The sequence below is a fragment of the Schistocerca gregaria genome, chromosome 1 (assembly GCF_023897955.1).
Source record: "Schistocerca gregaria isolate iqSchGreg1 chromosome 1, iqSchGreg1.2, whole genome shotgun sequence".
Classification (NCBI taxonomy): Eukaryota; Metazoa; Arthropoda; class Insecta; order Orthoptera; family Acrididae; genus Schistocerca; species Schistocerca gregaria.
Window position 1 is genome coordinate 1,156,658,303 of NC_064920.1, and position 18,339 is coordinate 1,156,676,641.

General features: G+C 44.0%; 1 protein-coding gene across 1 annotated transcript; it reads left to right on the plus strand.

The window, feature by feature from the left end:
* Nucleotides 1-454: 454 nt before the first annotated feature.
* Nucleotides 455-9,136, plus strand: LOC126293918 (uncharacterized). The gene is made up of 3 exons (XM_049987151.1): nt 455-508; nt 1,674-1,745; nt 5,375-9,136. Exons 1-3 carry the CDS (start codon nt 455-457, stop codon nt 9,134-9,136), a joined length of 3,888 nt encoding a protein of 1,295 aa, XP_049843108.1.
* The last annotated feature ends 9,203 nt before the right edge of the window (nt 9,137-18,339 follow it).

Here is an 18,339-nt window from a genome sequence, read left to right on the forward strand (position 1 = left end):
CGATTTTTCTCCGTCAGTGTCTATACCTGCAACCTTCGTTCAGGAAGGCAGTTCTGTTCTGGCTGTGAGCTAGTTTAAGTAACTAACGTGTTTCAAGTCTAAATATAGTACTTCATTGACCAACCTAACTTAAGAACTTGACTGTGGTTTCTACGTGACAATACCAGAGCCGTTTAACAACTGCTAAAACTATTTCTCTATCTGAAAACTTTCCCTTCTTTTGGAACTACTCGACGTTGCCACAAATTGGTTTTTTGCGGTGCTGAACACGCCATCTATTTCACAGTATGGTGACAACAGGAAAGATTCCACTGTGCAGCACAGTGCAGCACAGTGCAGCAATTACTATACCGTAAACCATTCGGCAGCTTGTGGAACAGGCTCTTCTCTGCTGCAGATGGGTTGGAGGAGATACTGGACAGCGTGCTGTCCTTGTTTCGGCCGAAGGAAGACGATGCAGGGGCATCGACGGCTGGTCGAGTTGGAGCAGGTCACCAAAGCTCCGAAGGTGAGCACCACTCCGTTTCCTGACGACGTACAACACAGCAGTAGCACACACACACACACACACACACACACACACACACACACACACCATGTGCTCACTAACGGACGTCACTCACTTACGAAAATTTAGATGAACATCAACAAAAGCAAAACGAGGATAATGGAATGTAGTCGAATTAAGTCGGGTGATACTGAGGGAATAAGATAATAAAATTAGACACTTAAAGTAGTAAAGGAGTTCTGCTATTTGAGGAGCAAAATAACTGATGATGGTCGAAGTAGAGAGGATATAAAATGTAGACTGGCAATGGCAAGGAAACCGTTTCTGAAGAAGAGAAATTTGTTAACACCGAGTATAGATTTAAGGGTCAGGAAGTCGTTTCGAAAGTATTTGTATGGAGTGTAGCCATGTATGGAAGTGAAATATGGACAATATGTAGTTTGGACAAGAAGAGAATAGAAGCTTTCGAAATGTGGTGCTACAGAAGAATGCTGAAGATTAGATGGGTACATCACATAACTAATGAGGAAGTAATGAATAGAGCTGCATCAAACCAGTCTCAGGACTGAAGACCACAACAACAATATAAAGATCTCTTTCCGATGTCTTCAAACCTGTCTTTTTCTGCCTTAAGATGTTCAGGAATCAAATTTCTATATTGACCTATAAGGCTATCCATTCTTTGTTCTGAATGTGGTTATTTCCAAGCGTCGCTTTTCCTGTTTTCTTCGCTATTGATCTTGTCTCTACTTTTTCATTGCTATGTGGGAGATTGCGACACTGTACCCACTAACACCAAGATACTTACTTCGACTGAGTTTTGGATTATTGCTGATGGCCGCTTTCTTTAACTTTACACAGCTCTCTATTTAACTATGTGATATGGCCGGTGAATTACTTTCATGTCAAGTATTTATTCCTACATCTGTATTTACTAGCCTTGAAGTACTCATACTCAATAAGCTGTATGCACTGGAAAAGTCAGTCATCACACTAGGGCCCTCCTCACTTCAAATTTAATTGGTTCGACATCAGGATCGATTCTGTAGCACTTTCCAGTCTATTTTATGTTGGTGTTAAATGGTTTCAGCTATAGATGTAGTCTCTAGTGTTCCTGTGGGTACATACGTTAACTACAAAATTTTTTTCTTTCCTTTTTGTACAGATGCAGTGGGTCGAACATCTGCACTCGCAGGCGGCAGCTGGAGAGTGCACTGGGCTTTTACGTGATGATCTGGTGAGTGGCGTACAGCACTTATCTTAAGCTGACTCTCGTAAATGTCTAATACTCTGCATCCCGAAGCAGTAATGAAACATGGGATATGTTTTGTCAGCTCATTTTTTACCTGCCTTACACAACTGGATAGATTCGATAATTGCTGAGGAGGTACTGAAACGAACTGGACAGAAATGAGATTTATGGCACAACTTACTAAAAGAGATATCTTTTAACGGGACACTTCATGTGGTATCAAGCAATCGTCACTTTGATTCCAAAGCGTCACGACGGTGAGGTGGTTCAAATAGGTGTAGCTTGCAGTAGTCGTACACAAATAAAGGAGCTAGCTGTTGAGTATAGACAACTGTGGTCAGATGCCTCAAAACGGTCTTCTGGCTGAAAACACCAAATGAAAAACTTTCACCGGAGTACATAAAAACGTCACATCCACTGCTGAACGTGCTGAAAGCAAACACATTACCTGTGTGATCCTTGAATACGCAGTACTGTTCAAAAACACGCCTCCCACAATAACAGGATCAGAAATTCCTCTGATCTGACAATCACTGATCAATTATATCACCCAGTGCAGCGAAAAATACTTTCTTCATTAACACACCCATAACACATCCATGGAAACTTCTCACAAAATGAAGTAAATAGAAGTAATCACACCTCTAGAGGTTAGCCATAGCTTACAAACAAAGATTGCTTTATCTGTGCGACTAGATTCTAAACAATGTTAAGAAATTTAGTTAGTTTTTCAAATGGCTCTACCACTGAGCTCACCAAAAGAAGAAATGAAGCATACCGCCATACTATATTCAGGAACCGTCTCTCGTATAATTGCTACTTTGTGCAACACTGTTTCTGATTCAATATAACAGCCCAGTGTAACATTTCCCTTCACTTTTACTGATGACAGCAGTGCCACCACTGAATCTTATCACTGACATCCTTCCATCCTGAATTTAAACCCACACATGATCCTTTCATTTACTTTCGTCATCATTTCGCTGATGGGCAGACTGAATAGTATGGGCGAAATACTGAGAAACTGAAACATATTCCACTATTTTACATCGTGGAACTCTTTTTGCAGTCTTGCTTCTACAATAATGAGCGACGTCAGAGGTGCCTCTCTGGTGCCTTTTCCTACATCAACATCCATACTCCGCAAGCCACCTGACGGTGTGTGGCGGAGCGTACCTTGAGTATCTCTACCGGTTCTCCCTTCTATTCCAGTCTCGTATTGTTCGTGGAAAGAAGAATTGTCGGTATGCCTCTGTGTGGGCTCTAATCTCTCTGATTTTATCCTCATGGTCTCTTCGCGAGATATATGTAGGAGGGAGCAATATACTGTTTGACCCCTCGGTGAAGGTATGTTCTCGAAACTTTAACAAAAGCCCGTACCGAGCTACTGAGCGTCTCTCCTGCAGCATCTTCCACCGGTGTTTATCTATCATCTCCGTAACGGTTTCGCGATTGCTAAATGATCCTGTAACGAAGCACGCTGCTCTCCATTGGATCTTCTCTACCTCTTCTATCAACCCTATCTGGTACGCATCCCACACTGCTGAGCAGTATTCAAGCAGTGGGCGAACAAGCCTACTGTAACCTACTTCCTTTGTTTTCGGATTGCATTTCCTTAGGATTCTTCCAATGACTCTCAGTCTAGCATCTGCTTTACCGACGATCAACTTTATATGTTCACTCCATTTTAAATCACTCCTAATGCGTACTCCCAGATAATTTATGGAATTACTTGCTTCCAGTTGCTGACCTGCTATATTGTAGCTAAGTGATATGGGATCTTTCTTTCTATGTATTCGCAGCACCTTTCCTCAATCAAAGCTTTCTTTTCCATTCTTCGGTGTGTTATACTAGTCAGTCGATTTTTCGGTAGTTCTCGCTCTTATAACCCTTCGGAATTTTGTGTAGTTTGTAGACTAAAAAATCCTTCAATCGAACTTGAAAAGTCGTTTGGTTTTCACTTTCACTCATGATTTTAGAAATGTAGATATGCAGTCGACGTCTGTAGATTTATTTGTCCGTATGTGCGTCGAAACTCTGATAAGTGCCATTACTGGACCCCTACGTCTATCATCTCAACATCCATTTCTATCCCTCGTAGAGGCCTTCAATGAACTCTTTCCACCCATTCGCTCACTCTGCCCAGCGTTTAATAGTGGAATTCCAGTTGCTCACTTAGTGGCTTATACAGCTGTTTTGCTCTGTTTCGGGGTAATGATTTAATCCTTGCTTAGGTAAAGATGTAGTAATTTGAGGTTTCCATGTTTCAGGTTTCTCCTGCACAAATAATACGTAGTTAAATTTTAAGAGAACTAGTTGAGGAAGATGGAGAGTAGTTTTAGATTATCGGTTAGTGTTTATTGGCTTTGCCTGATGAACTGTTAGTGACTGATATAACAGCATAATAATGCCCTTACATTGTAAATCATTATCATCTTTACAGTCCTCTCTAAAAGTCCTATGTTTGTTACTTAGAGCTGGTGGTGGAATAGTCTGACGAAGACCAAGGCTTATCACTAACAGTTGGTGGTGGAAGTCTTTTCAGCGGATGGTTATTCTGCTTCCAGTACAAACAATTTCCCTCTTCCGAGAACTTTTAACTTAATGCGGCGCTAACCAGTATGTCTTTTCTCAGGGAGTTACAAAACTCACTTCAAGTGCAATTTTTCTCTGTCGTTTCTGTGTTCTATTTACTTCCGTGCATATCCGTTTACAAGTGAGAAACGCCCTTTGAGTTTGCCTTTTCCGGTATCCTGTCAATGCACATTGGAGTCACGCTGTCACCTTCGAATATGTTTGGGTCCACCAAACAATAGGTGGTCTCGTTACTGTATGTCACAAACCACTGCAGCTTCTTCTTTGTAATAGTTGGACTTCATTGGAATAGCGTGCACTACTTTTCAGAGGGCAAGTGCCTCCCAAGTTATTTCATATGCTTCACGAGAACAACCACAATCGATACAAACAACGTTACCGCTGGTAGAAAGGCTCCCAAGTATGGTGTCGGATGGTATTTGTAAAGTCACAGTATTACCAAGTAGCCACTGAAGATTTAGGTGGTGTCCCAGAAGACGACGAGCGTTTCCCTCGTAAAAATGCCGAGCTAGTTACACCACAAAATCAGATGCAACGCCGGTGAACCATTCAAGCAGGTATCGGCCCATAACAAGTGCGAGCTGTGAGGGTCAATAGATTTAATATACTGAACTTGCCCACATAACCGTAACTTGTACGTATACATGACCATTACATAAAAAGTGGACACATCTTTAACTGCTGGGATAAACAGTTATAAATATACACGTAAATCGGAATTATATTTTGCATCGCGTTTGCCGTCATCTCCATTATTACCTGAACTCACACGCAACTGAAAAATTCGTACTGAAACATTAAACGCAAATAAGTACACACAAAAAGGTCCCGCATATTACAGCTGCGCCAAACGAACATTAATAATCAGACATCAATTATTTTTAAAATTGTTCTCCTTCTACCATAGTTAAAAGCAACAAACTGATAGTTACAGAATTATTCTAGTTATGTACATTGAGTACACATATATGATTTTGTGTTCCATGTCTCTTACCGAGCTTTCTGTATTCTGCCAACAGGAGTGGACTCGTCAACACCATCCCGCTCAGAGAAGAAGACTAGATGAGAAAACAGATCAGCTCGAGACAGTTGCCGTGCCTCCAGCATCAGAACCCGCGACTACTGCCGAATCCCTATCTGAGCCCCCCGATATGCAGTTAGGGATGGATGCTAGACCACCAGCACCCTCAGTGGCATCTCTTGCAGACTGGCATGACGAGCCAGCGGATGAGGAATTAGAGAGTTATGCTGAGCCACCACCTGACTCAGTAGAAAGTACTGCACAATGGCCTGATGAGCCCTATAACGAGAAGTTGGAAAGAGATTCTGAGCCGCCACCAGACTCAGTAGAAAGTACTGCACAATGGCCTGATGAGCCCTATAACGAGAAGTTGGAAAGAGATTCTGAGCAGCCACCAGACTCAGTAGAAAGTACTGCACAATGGCCTGATGAGCCCTATAACGAGAAGTTGGAAAGAGTTTCTGAGCAGCCACCAGACTCAGTAGAAAGTACTGCACAATGGCCTGATGAGGCCTATAACGAGAAGTTGGAAAGAGATTCTGAGCCGCCACCAGACTCAGTAGAAAGTACTGCACAATGGCCTGATGAGCCCTATAACGAGAAGTTGGAAAGAGTTTCTGAGCAGCCACTAGACTCAGTAGAAAGTACTGCACAATGGCCTGATGAGCCCTATAACGAGAAGTTGGAAAGACATTCTGAGCCGCCACCAGACTCAGTAGAAAGTACTGCACAATGGCCTGATGAGCCCTATAACGAGAAGTTGGAAAGAGATTCTGAGCCGCCACCAGACTCAGTAGAAAGTACTGCACAATGGCCTGATGAGCCCTATAACGAGAAGTTGGAAAGAGATTCTGAGCCACCACCAGACTCAGTAGAAAGTACTGCACAATGGCCTGATGAGCCCTATAACGAGAAGTTGGGAAGAGTTTCTGAGCAGCCACCAGACTCAGTAGAAAGTACTGCACAATGGCCTGATGAGGCCTATAACGAGAAGTTGGAAAGAGTTTCTGAGCCGCCACCAGACTCAGTAGAAAGTACTGCACAATGGCCTGATGAGCCCTATAACGAGAAGTTGGAAAGAGATTCTGAGCCGCCACCAGACTCAGTAGAAAGTACTGCACAATGGCCTGATGAGCCCTATAACGAGAAGTTGGAAAGAGTTTCTGAGCAGCCACCAGACTCAGTAGAAAGTACTGCACAATGGCCTGATGAGGCCTATAACGAGAAGTTGGAAAGAGATTCTGAGCCGCCACCAGACTCAGTAGAAAGTACTGCACAATGGCCTGATGAGCCCTATAACGAGAAGTTGGAAAGAGTTTCTGAGCAGCCACCAGACTCAGTAGAAAGTACTGCACAATGGCCTGATGAGGCCTATAACGAGAAGTTGGAAAGACATTCTGAGCCGCCACCAGACTCAGTAGAAAGTACTGCACAATGGCCTGATGAGCCCTATTACGAGAAGTTGGAAAGAGATTCTGAGCCGCCACTAGACTCAGTAGAAAGTACTGCACAATGGCCTGATGAGCCCTATAACGAGAAGTTGGAAAGAGTTTCTGAGCAGCCACTAGACTCAGTAGAAAGTACTGCACAATGGCCTGATGAGCCCTATAACGAGAAGTTGGAAAGACATTCTGAGCCGCCACCAGACTCAGTAGAAAGTACTGCACAATGGCCTGATGAGCCCTATAACGAGAAGTTGGAAAGAGATTCTGAGCCGCCACCAGACTCAGTAGAAAGTACTGCACAATGGCCTGATGAGCCCTATAACGAGAAGTTGGAAAGAGATTCTGAGCCACCACCAGACTCAGTAGAAAGTACTGCACAATGGCCTGATGAGCCCTATAACGAGAAGTTGGGAAGAGTTTCTGAGCAGCCACCAGACTCAGTAGAAAGTACTGCACAATGGCCTGATGAGGCCTATAACGAGAAGTTGGAAAGAGTTTCTGAGCCGCCACCAGACTCAGTAGAAAGTACTGCACAATGGCCTGATGAGCCCTATAACGAGAAGTTGGAAAGAGATTCTGAGCCGCCACCAGACTCAGTAGAAAGTACTGCACAATGGCCTGATGAGCCCTATAACGAGAAGTTGGAAAGAGATTCTGAGCCGCCACCAGACTCAGTAGAAAGTACTGCACAATGGCCTGATGAGCCCTATAACGAGAAGTTGGAAAGAGATTCTGAGCCGCCACCAGACTCAGTAGAAAGTACTGCACAATGGCCTGATGAGCCCTATAACGAGAAGTTGGAAAGAGTTTCTGAGCAGCCACCAGACTCAGTAGAAAGTACTGCACAATGGCCTGATGAGGCCTATAATGAGAAGTTGGAAAGAGATTCTGAGCCGCCACCAGACTCAGTAGAAAGTACTGCACAATGGCCTGATGAGCCCTATAACGAGAAGTTGGAAAGAGATTCTGAGCCGCCACCAGAGTCAGTAGAAAGTACCGCACAATGGCCTGATGAGCCCTATAACGAGAAGTTGGAAAGAGATTCTGAGCCGCCACCAGACTCAGTAGAAAGTACCGCACAATGGCCTGATGAGCCCTATAACGAGAAGTTGGAAAGAGTTTCTGAGCAGCCACCAGACTCAGTAGAAAGTACTGCACAATGGCCTGATGAGGCCTATAATGAGAAGTTGGAAAGAGATTCTGAGCCGCCACCAGACTCAGTAGAAAGTACCACACAATGGCCTGATGAGCCCCATAACGAGAAGTTGGAAAGAGATTCTGAGCCGCCACCAGACTCAGTAGAAAGTACCGCACAATGGCCTGATGAGCCCTATAACGAGAAGTTGGAAAGAGTTTCTGAGCAGCCACCAGACTCAGTAGAAAGTACTGCACAATGGCCTGATGAGGCCTATAATGAGAAGTTGGAAAGAGATTCTGAGCCGCCACCAGACTCAGTAGAAAGTACTGCACAATGGCCTGATGAGCCCTATAACGAGAATTTGGAAAGAGATTCTGAGCCGCGACCAGACTCAGTAGAAAGCACTGCACAATGGCCTGATGAGCCCTATAACGAGAAGTTGGAAAGAGTTTCTGAGCTGCCACCAGACTCAGTAGAAAGTACTGCACAATGGCCTGATGAGCCCTATAATGAGAAGTTGGAAAGAGATTCTGAGCCGCCACCAGACTCAGTAGAAAGTACTGCACAATGGCCTGATGAGCCCTATAACGAGAATTTGGAAAGAGATTCTGAGCCGCGACCAGACTCAGTAGAAAGCACTGCACAATGGCCTGATGAGCCCTATAACGAGAAGTGGGAAAGAGTTTCTGAGCTGCCACCAGACTCAGTAGAAAGTACTGCACAATGGCCTGATGAGCCCTACAATGAGAAGCTGGAAAGAGATTCTGAGCCGCCACCAGACTCAGTAGAAAGTACTGCACAATGGCCTGATGAGCCCTATAACGAGAAGTTGGAAAGAGATTCTGAGCCGCCACCAGACTCAGCAGAAAGTACTGCACAATGGCCTGATGAGCCCTCTAATGAGAAGTTGGGTATACATGATGAGCCCTCCAATAAGGAATGTTTGGCAACCACCTCTATCTTTGCAGAATATTGTCGTTTGAGAGCATCACTTAGTGTTGGCCTTATGAAAGTAATGCCCTTAAAAACAGGACCATTTCCGATCAAAACAGCCTTTATCGTTACAGGCCCACCGAAGAAAAGGGCCTTTACTGAACGGAAGGTGTGTCCTATTAAGGCAGCCTTCATAGTCACAGGGCCTCCAAAGATAAGAGCATTTACTCCAAAGAAGGTCTGACCCATTAAAACGTCCTTTTGTGTTACTGAACCACCGAAGAAGAAGGCATTTGCTTGTAAATTTCTCGTACCCAGTAAAACTCAAGTCCCTGGTTTTGATGTGACTAACAATGTGAAGTGCCCTTAAAAATTGGGTCAGTCTTGATTGTAGCCTTGTCATGAAGAAAATTTTAATGTACGCTTTTTAGAAATTGTTTGAAATGAATTTGCAAATGTTTCGAATAAATCAAAATTTAAAGTGAACATACGTTTGCTTTATTTACTCAGTTGTTTCTTTGAATGACTGTTTTTGTGATGGTACTGGCTTGTATATTGCGCTAAGCTGCTATTTCGTCAGCACCCACACTTAACAAAAAGAACACAACAGTGGTTATTAATTGCTAGCAGCAACCAACAAAACGTAAATTAAAAAATTGGAATCTACAACCATCTTGGGGTTGTCTTCCTCACATTTGTTCACAAACAACAAAACAGGGACAAGTCAGGGCAGTGTGTGAGTAAAATACATAGACTGTAAAGACACAACCTCAAAATAGTGCAACATGAAAGTGTGTCTTCAGGGTCAACAGGAAATGAAACGATGTAGCAACCATCTTACAAACATAGTAAATTCTTCTACCTAAGCCACTATCGACGAGATCAGTCATGAAATAGAATCTTAACACACGAAACACATTCAGTTCATCATCTAAAACAGAGGTCAACTGGTCTGTGGGTTGCGGCCCTAATTGCTTGGTATAAAGCGCATTTAGTTACAGTTTGGCGTAGGAAAAGGTTTGCACTACCAGAACTGTACACAAGTTGGTCGTCCTGCCGAAGGAGAGACCCATGCGTCAAAGGACAGTTTCCTATCCGGAGGTGCGTTAAAAGTAGTTGCTGCCGTCGCTGTCGCCGTAAGGAGATGCGCCGCGGTCGTGTCGTCGGTTTCGCCGGCCTCAGCTTTTTCTCCAACGCTAACCACTCCTCCCACAGACCCACGAAGTTGTCTCTCAATGGCGAGGGAGCTGCATGGGCAGTGAGAGGACATTCAGAAATTGTAATCTCCAGACAGGCATCATTAGCCGCTGCATATGTTGCGTTTGCCTAACTGAAAAGTAACTGTTTTTTTCTGTTTTTGAAGTACTGAACTTATCGAGGATTTCAAAGAGTTTTGAAGGGTTCTGCCCCGGACGGACTTACAATAAAAATTAAAGTAAATTTAACGTGAGAGCTAATCACTACGAGGTTTGCTGCTGGATCTACGTCAGCGTGGAATACGTAAACGACTGCAACTACTTGCTGAAGCCTAAACGTCAAATTGGAGTTCACTGCTGCAACGGCTCAGAAGAGCGAGGACGAATGTGCAGCTGCAGTAGTTTTAAATGTATCCATTGGAACGACAGATTTCATGACGATGACTGCATGACAATAAACGTAGGTTGAAGCTATACTGAAGAAAGACGAATGCTTATGAAGCTCGTTAGGTTATTTACTTCATTTCGTATCCATTCACATAGTGTTCATATTCTCGCTTCTCACTGCTAACAGATGCAATGAACTACTTTCCACGATTTCCTCCGTACCACTAAGCAATCGTCAGCACTTCGGAAAGCGATCGCTGAGGAGGAACAATTTGTTTTCACTGTCAGAGAAAGCAAATAGCTGTATTAAGAGCCTTTATACAATGATCAGCCAGAACATTGTGTCCACCAACCAACTGTCGACACAAGCCCGTCCAGCGATGGCAGCGTCATCTAGCGAGGAATGACTGCCAGTCAGACACAAACATGGTGCATGTATTACATGTACATGTATGCTGCCTGTGTGTAGAATGGGGAAGGCGGGCGATCTGACCGAGGGCACATTTTTGAAACCTCTGAGGCTCGGTTCAAATGGTTCAAATGACTCTGAGGTCATCAGTCCCCTAGAACTTAAAACTACGTGAACCTGACTAACCTAAGGACATGACATACATCCATGCCCGAGGCAGGATTCGAACCTGCGATCGTAGCGGTCGTGCGGTTCCAGACTGTAGCGCCTAGAACCGCCCCGCCACTGGGGCCGGCTCTGAGGCTCGGTAAGAGCATTTTGGAAACTGGACAACTTGTTGGGAGTTCGAGGGGTGCTGTGTTGAATGTCTTCAACACGTGGCGAAACCAATATTAAACCACGTCCGGACGTCGTCGGGTTGGGCGTCCACCCCTAATTGCAGTTGTCGGACGTGGCAGGCTGGGCAGACGAATGAAACAGAACAGGTGGCGGAACTGACATTGGACTTCAATGCTGGGCAGAGTACAAGTATGTCTGAACACAGAGGACACCGAATATTCCTAACGATGGGGCCTCCTCAGCCGACGCCCCATGCATGTCTCAATGTTAACACCGTGACATCGACAGTTACAGCTGTAATGGACACCTGTCCATCGATACTTGACGTTACCGCAGTGGCAGAACTGATAAATCCCCAAACAGCGTATCCAGACACTCTGGGATGATGATGGCATTGAAACAGAGGATGACACACACTGAAATACTAACCAACTTTTTCCAAAGCAGTTTCACACAGGAAGATCGCACTGCAGTTCTTTCTCTAAATCCTCGCACCAACTAAAAAATGGCTGACACAGGAATAAGTGCCCAAGGAATATAAAAAGCAACTGAAATCACTCAACAGAGGAAAGTCCACTGGATCTGACGGGATAGCAAAACGATTCTACACAGAGTACGCGAAAGAACTTGTCCCCCTTCTAACAGCCGTGTACCGCAAGTCTCTACAGGAACGGAAGGTTCCAAATGACTGGAAAAGAGCACAGGTAGTTCCAGTTTTCAAGAAGGGTCGTCGAGCAGATGCGGAAAACTATAGGTCTATGACATCGATCTGTTGTAGAATTTTAGAACATGCTCTTTGCTCGCGTATCACGTCATTTCTGGAAGCGCGGAATCTACTCTGTAGGAATCAACATGGATTCCGGAAAAAGCGATCGTGTGACACCCAACTCACTGTATTTGTTCATGAGACCCAGAAAATATTAGATACATTCTCCCAGGTAGATGCCATTTTCCTTGACTTCCGGAAGGCGTTCGATACAGTTCCGCACTGTCGCCTGATAAACAAAGTAAGAACCTACGGAATATCAGACCAGCTGTGTGGCTGGAATGAAGAGTTTTTAGCAAACAGAACACAGCATGTTGTTCTCAAAGGAGAGACATCCACATACGTTAAAGTAACCTCTGGCGTGCCACAGAGGAGTGATAAGGAACCATTGCTTTTCACAATATATATAAATGACCTAGTAGATAGTGTCGGAAGTTCCATGCGGCTTTTCGCGGATGATGCTGTAGTATACAGAGAAGTTGCAGCACTAGAAAATTACAGCGAAATGCAGGAAGATCTGCAGCGGATAGGCACTTGGTGCAGGGAGTGGCAACTGACCCTTAACATAGACAAATGTAATGTATTGCGAATACATAAAAAGAAGGATCCTTTATTGTATGATTATATGATAGCGGAACAAACACCGCTAGCAGTTACTTCTGTAAACTATCTGGGATTATGAGTACGTAACGATTTGTAGTGGATTGATCATATAAAATTAATTGTTGGTAAAGTCTGAGATTCATTGGAAGAGTCTTTAGAAAATGTAGTCCATCAACAAAGGAGGTGGCCTACAAACACCCGTTCGGCCTATAATTGAGTATTGCTCATCAGTGTCGGATTCGTACCAGGGCTGGTTGACAGAGGAGATAGAGAAGATCCAAAAAAGAGCGGCGCGTTTCTTCACAGGGTTATTTGGTAAGCGTGATAGCGTTACAGAGATGTTTAGCAAACTCAAGTGGCAGGCTCTTCAAGAGAGGCGCTCTGCATCGCGGTGTAGCTTGCTGCCCAGGTTTCGAGAGGGCGCGTTTCTGGATGAGGTATCGAATATATTGCTTCCCCCTACTTATACCTCCCGAGGAGATCACGAATGTAAAACTAGAGAGATTCGAGCGCGCACGGAGGGTTTCCTGCAGTCGTTCTTCCCGCGAATCATACACGAGTGGAACAGGAATGGGAGGTAACGACAATGGCACGTAAAGTGCCCTCCGCCACACACCGTTGGGGGCCTTGCGAGGTATGAATGTAGATGTAGCTTCTTCATGATTCCGGTGGGAGGGCTCGAATCCATCGTCTCCCAGGGGAAGAGCACCTGGGCACCTGAACTGCGTGACGGAGACAAGCTGGTGGTGACTCCTTTGTGCTCTGGAGAACATTCAAGTGGGCATTGATGAGTCCAGTGGCGCTCGTGCAATGCACCATAACGGCCAAGGAGTATCGAACACTGGTTGCAGACCACGTGCTCCCTTTCACGACGATAATGTTTCCCGATGGCAGTGGCATTTTTCAGTAAGATAATGCGCCGTGTCAGAAGGCCAGGAGTGTGATGGATTGGTCCGAGAAAGACAGTTGCGAGTTCCACAATTGATTTGGCGGCCCCCAACTCACCAGATCTGAAACCAATCGAATACATCTGGGATGTGACAGAACGCGGCGTCAGAGTTCATCGCCCTCTCCCCGGAATTTAAGGGGAGTAAGTGATTTGTGTGCAGATGTGATGCCAACTCCTTGCAGCGACCTACCAAGGCCTAATCGCTTCCGTGCCACGAAGCGTCGCCGCTGTTATCCGTGCCAAACCTGGAAATACCGGCTATTACAGAAGTGGTCTCAATTATCTGGGCAATCAGTGTAAAACAGTCAGTTGTTCTTCTAGCGGCCAGCTGGTGCGTGATGGTCTCTGGTTCCAGCGCTCTGCTGTTTTCTCTGAGCTGACGGATGATCTCTGCCGCCATCTCCCCAACAAAGCTGTACAAGGTATTCTACTACTCCACAAACGCGCAACATACATTAGACATAAAAAGTTGCAAAATTTTACATGTCCCTTTACCAATGGTTTATTTGTCTCTTGCTGTTTCAGTAGATTGAAGAGAAACCTAAGAAAATCACATCGCAATAACATGCGAAATCATTCTGACCCAGTACAAATTATGCAGATGAATTCAATCGCTGTTGACAAGCCCTCATAGAACTCTCAAATTTAGGAAGTGCTGACTTCAGCGCTTTACTCGCTGTTCCCACAATCATGTCCATTATAGTTATCCGGGCTGTTATGCCGTGGTCGATTGATGAATTCTGTGTCAATTGCCAACGTTTCGTCTCCGACCGCGGGACACATCTTCAAGAGGGTCCGTAGCTCGATGGAAGGTCCAACACACCCACTGGCTCGCTACGGACTGCCGCTAAATTCCGTGGCCGCGCGCTCCCGCGCCGCGGCGTGACGTCACGTGTTTTGAAAACGTCAGTGCAATTGGCCGCTGTCCGTCGCCGTCGATCGCCGTTGCCATCACCCAGTAGTGGACGGGTGGTACACATCTTCTTTAACACGGGCATCCATATACTGCTTAATTTCACGCCCTCCTCCTTTCGATTGAAATTATGAGGGTGTTTAGCGATTTCGATTACCTCCCTGTAGAGACTTTCGTAATATCCGCTTGTGGCCTCTAGTACCTGCGTCTCCTCGAAACGAATGTTGTGGTTCCCTGGCTGGAAAGCATGCTCCGCAACAGCTGATCGTTCCGTTTCTCCTCTTCTTATGATGGACTTGATATTTCCGGCCGTGAAAGTCTACATTTTAGTATGTTCCCACAATGTTTGTATGAGATAAAGTTTGTGCGACTGAAATGTGCTATCGAGGTGTGGTATAGTACTTAAGCTTCTCGCCTCCCCCCCCCCCCCCCCTCCAGAAACTGAAGTTAAAAATTAATATGACTGAATAATGTCTAGTTATTTGAATGGAAACTTATGGGCGAGAGAAGTAGCTTTCCAACTAATTTTAAATGATCCCACACAGGAAGAAATTTGGTTACTGCTTTGAATTCCGAAGTCTATAAAACAAAATGATTACAAGTTACAGCTCATAATCATACTTTGACTGTCGTTGTCCAAGTTAGCACCTGGAATAAAATCTCTGTGGCTCTACGGAATTGCGGCGATCTTAAAATAATCAGACGCACAATTTTACGCCGTGGGGAAATACGTATTGCGTGCTATGACGTTCTCACTGTCCAGCTTGGGAATCACTGTCCAAGTCAATTTTGATAAAGTCCAGAATTTTACCTCTTAAAATAGAGCATAAACGACCGTAGTGCAGGCTCCACTGATTTCCCAGGATTCAAATTTCCCTACGAGTTACGATACAGCAAATATTGTTCCGAGCCACAGACAAGGGAGAAGTTAAAATAACCAAAGAACTGAAAATACTTCTTCCATTTACGAAATTATATTTTTCCGTAAGTGATCGTCCTAGCTACATTTCAGTATACATCATCCTCTTGTATGAGATGAAATGTTGTCATAATTCATAAAAAAACTGCATTCGATATTCAAAAAGGCAGTTTTCAACAATGCCGCTAATCACAATATCGGTTAGATCCAACTCTCCGCAATTCTACACCAGAAGTAATCAGTCCATTGTGCACGTAATGTTCCACATTATATAAACAGTCATTGTATCACGAGTCAGAGATAATCCCTCTCTCGCAGTCACAATGAGTTTCTGAGCAGTATAAATCACTTGTGACTGTAGTTAAATGAACGGACATAATCTGGTGATTCTTTGATTAAATATAATGGAACGTTCTATGGTCCGAATTACATCTAGAACTTCAATGCATTTAACAATACGTGTAACGACATTACTCTCAACAGCGAGTAGTTGGCCTTCCGTAATGTTCGCACATGCGTTGACAATGTGCAATACTTCGCACATTGCCGAATATGCTTCACTTGAGACCACGATCGTAAGATTTAATTGTAAGTATAATGACAGGAGATATACAGTATGTGAGGGTTTTATAGAATGTGTTCGTGTATGCAAAGTCTGTGGTGGTATTGATTCGCATTCCCATGTTAATAGTAATAATCTTCCGAATGCAGAGGTCTGTTTGGGTGTAGCAATGTATCATAGTTAACTTTACCATCTTCTAGACGACTGAATAGCGAATTAATACTTTCTACGTGCTGGGAGGGTTTCGTGATCAAGTGTAACTTTGGAAAGATGGAGCGTTTGCGGTGGAGTGCTATACCCTCCCATCTAAATTGTTCGGTCGACTGCTTCTGTACATTTGGTGCATTTATTTAGTTGAGGGAATATCGATTGGGGTCTGTTGAACACACGTTTGCCTGTTCTCTAGACGTGTGAAAGACTGTAGTTGGTTTGTAAACAATATTTATCATCTGAAATCACTTACATCGCCGACTTCGGTATTCGAGAGTGCAACTATCAGTTTACTATACTTGTTTATAGTTAATCAATGGTCGGCAGCACGCTGCACATCGCTAAAGTTTGTTGTTTGTGGAGAAACAATTGACAGTCTATATCTTGTGCATTATGTTGCGCTACCGACCCGGGGGGAGGGGGGGGGGGGGCTACTGCTGTGTGCTTCATATCGACACGTGCAGCGAAAATTGTATAATATTATGCCGAAAATATGGTTGTTCGTTTAATAGAGGAGCCTGGAGATGTCTGTAGAAATGCAAGCAAGAAAACAGAAATAGTCGTATGTATTTGATGACCTTTAGACAACTTTGCGATGTTTAGTTCTCGGTGCGTTATGGTGATCAGTGTAAAATTGTTTATTACCACTGAGTGTAGCGTCTGTAGAAAGAAAGAACAGGTTAGAGGTGTATGTATTGAGGGAACTGTCTGTGCAATTTAGCAATCTTTGCAAAATAACGACAGACAACCCCACAAAAAAAAAACGTTCGATTGGTTGGGGCGGGATATAGGAGCGGTGAGAACATCTGCGTATGTTGAGAACAGGAAGGCTATCACTTTACCTGTATATCCGGGAGAAAGAATGGATTGGGCGATATTTTGATAAACAGGTTCTGTTAGGGCAGAGAGTGAAGATTAACTATTTCTGATGCAGTAAAAAATTACAGAGAGCTGGACTTGGCTGATATATATATATATATATATATATATATATATATATATATATATATATATATATATATATATAAAGCCAATTGGCATTAAATGACGATGTATCAGTCAGGCTGGGGAGGGTACGTGCAGTTGAATGCATGTGTCAACAAGCTCTGTGCTATTCTGCCTTCAATGGTATAGATAAGTGATGGCTTGAAATGCTTCGAGTATGTGACTGGCGTGAACGCGCTTTGGAGTGCTATGACAGTATAACGGTGACCGTATAGAAGTATGCAACTTTCACCGGTGTTCGACGAAGCCGCGGTACCCGACCTGCGGCTGCCTCAATTCATGGGTGTTGTGGCGGCAGCCCTAAATGGAGATCTTTGAATGCTTTAACAGCTGACGGCTGCGTCGGCTGTAGGTGCGATCGCGTCATCATTGGCGTCAAGTGGATGGGAATTTCTCAGGTTTTAAGTATGAATAGGGGTGCCACCACCTCATGCTTGTGTAAGCCGAGCAGGGACTGTGCATGGTTTGACATCTGAGTGATGCGTCACTTATCGCTACCTCCTGTGTACTCTACTGGACAGGGGGCTTGCACACGTTGATGCATTATTTCTGGAGCGGCTTTTTAGCCCTGCTATTTGGACAGTTTACGAGTACTGAGCGTGTCTACCCATCAGCGGGAAGAATTATTCTGGAGCAGTCTGGTATTGTGCACTGAAATTACGAGTAGATTAGATTAGATTAATACTTGTTCCATAGATCATGAATACGACACTTCGTAATGATGTGGAACGTGTCAGGTTAATGAAAGATGTCTGTACAAGATATTACATTACACAAAATATTGCATGACACTAATGCTTAAGTCAGTTTTTTTTCCTCCCTTAATTTACATCTAAATATTCAGCCAATGAGTAGAAGGAGTTGTCATCTAGAAATTCTTTTAATTTATTTTTAAATGTTGGTTGACTATCTGTCAGGTTTTTGATGCTGTTCGGTAGGTGACCAAAGACTTTTGTGGCACCATAATTTACCCCTTTCTGTGCCAAAGTCAGATTTAACCCTGCATAGTGAAGATCATCCTTTGTCCTGGTATTATAGTTATACACACTGTTATTACTTTTGAACTGGGCTGGATTATTAACAAGAAATTTCATAAGTGAATACATATACTGGGAGGTTACTGTGAGGATCTTTAGATCCTTAAATAGATGTCTGCAGGATGACCGTGGGCGGGCTCCAGCAATTATCC

Bases quoted from the DNA above. Each gene is read 5' to 3' on its own strand.
- LOC126293918 (XM_049987151.1), top strand. From the start codon at position 455: ATGCAGGGGCATCGACGGCTGGTCGAGTTGGAGCAGGTCACCAAAGCT. The intron at 509-1,673 runs GTGAGCACCACT...CTTTTTGTACAG, and splicing joins AGGTCACCAAAGCTCCGAAG to ATGCAGTGGGTCGAACATCT. The intron at 1,746-5,374 runs GTGAGTGGCGTA...TTCTGCCAACAG, and splicing joins GGCTTTTACGTGATGATCTG to GAGTGGACTCGTCAACACCA.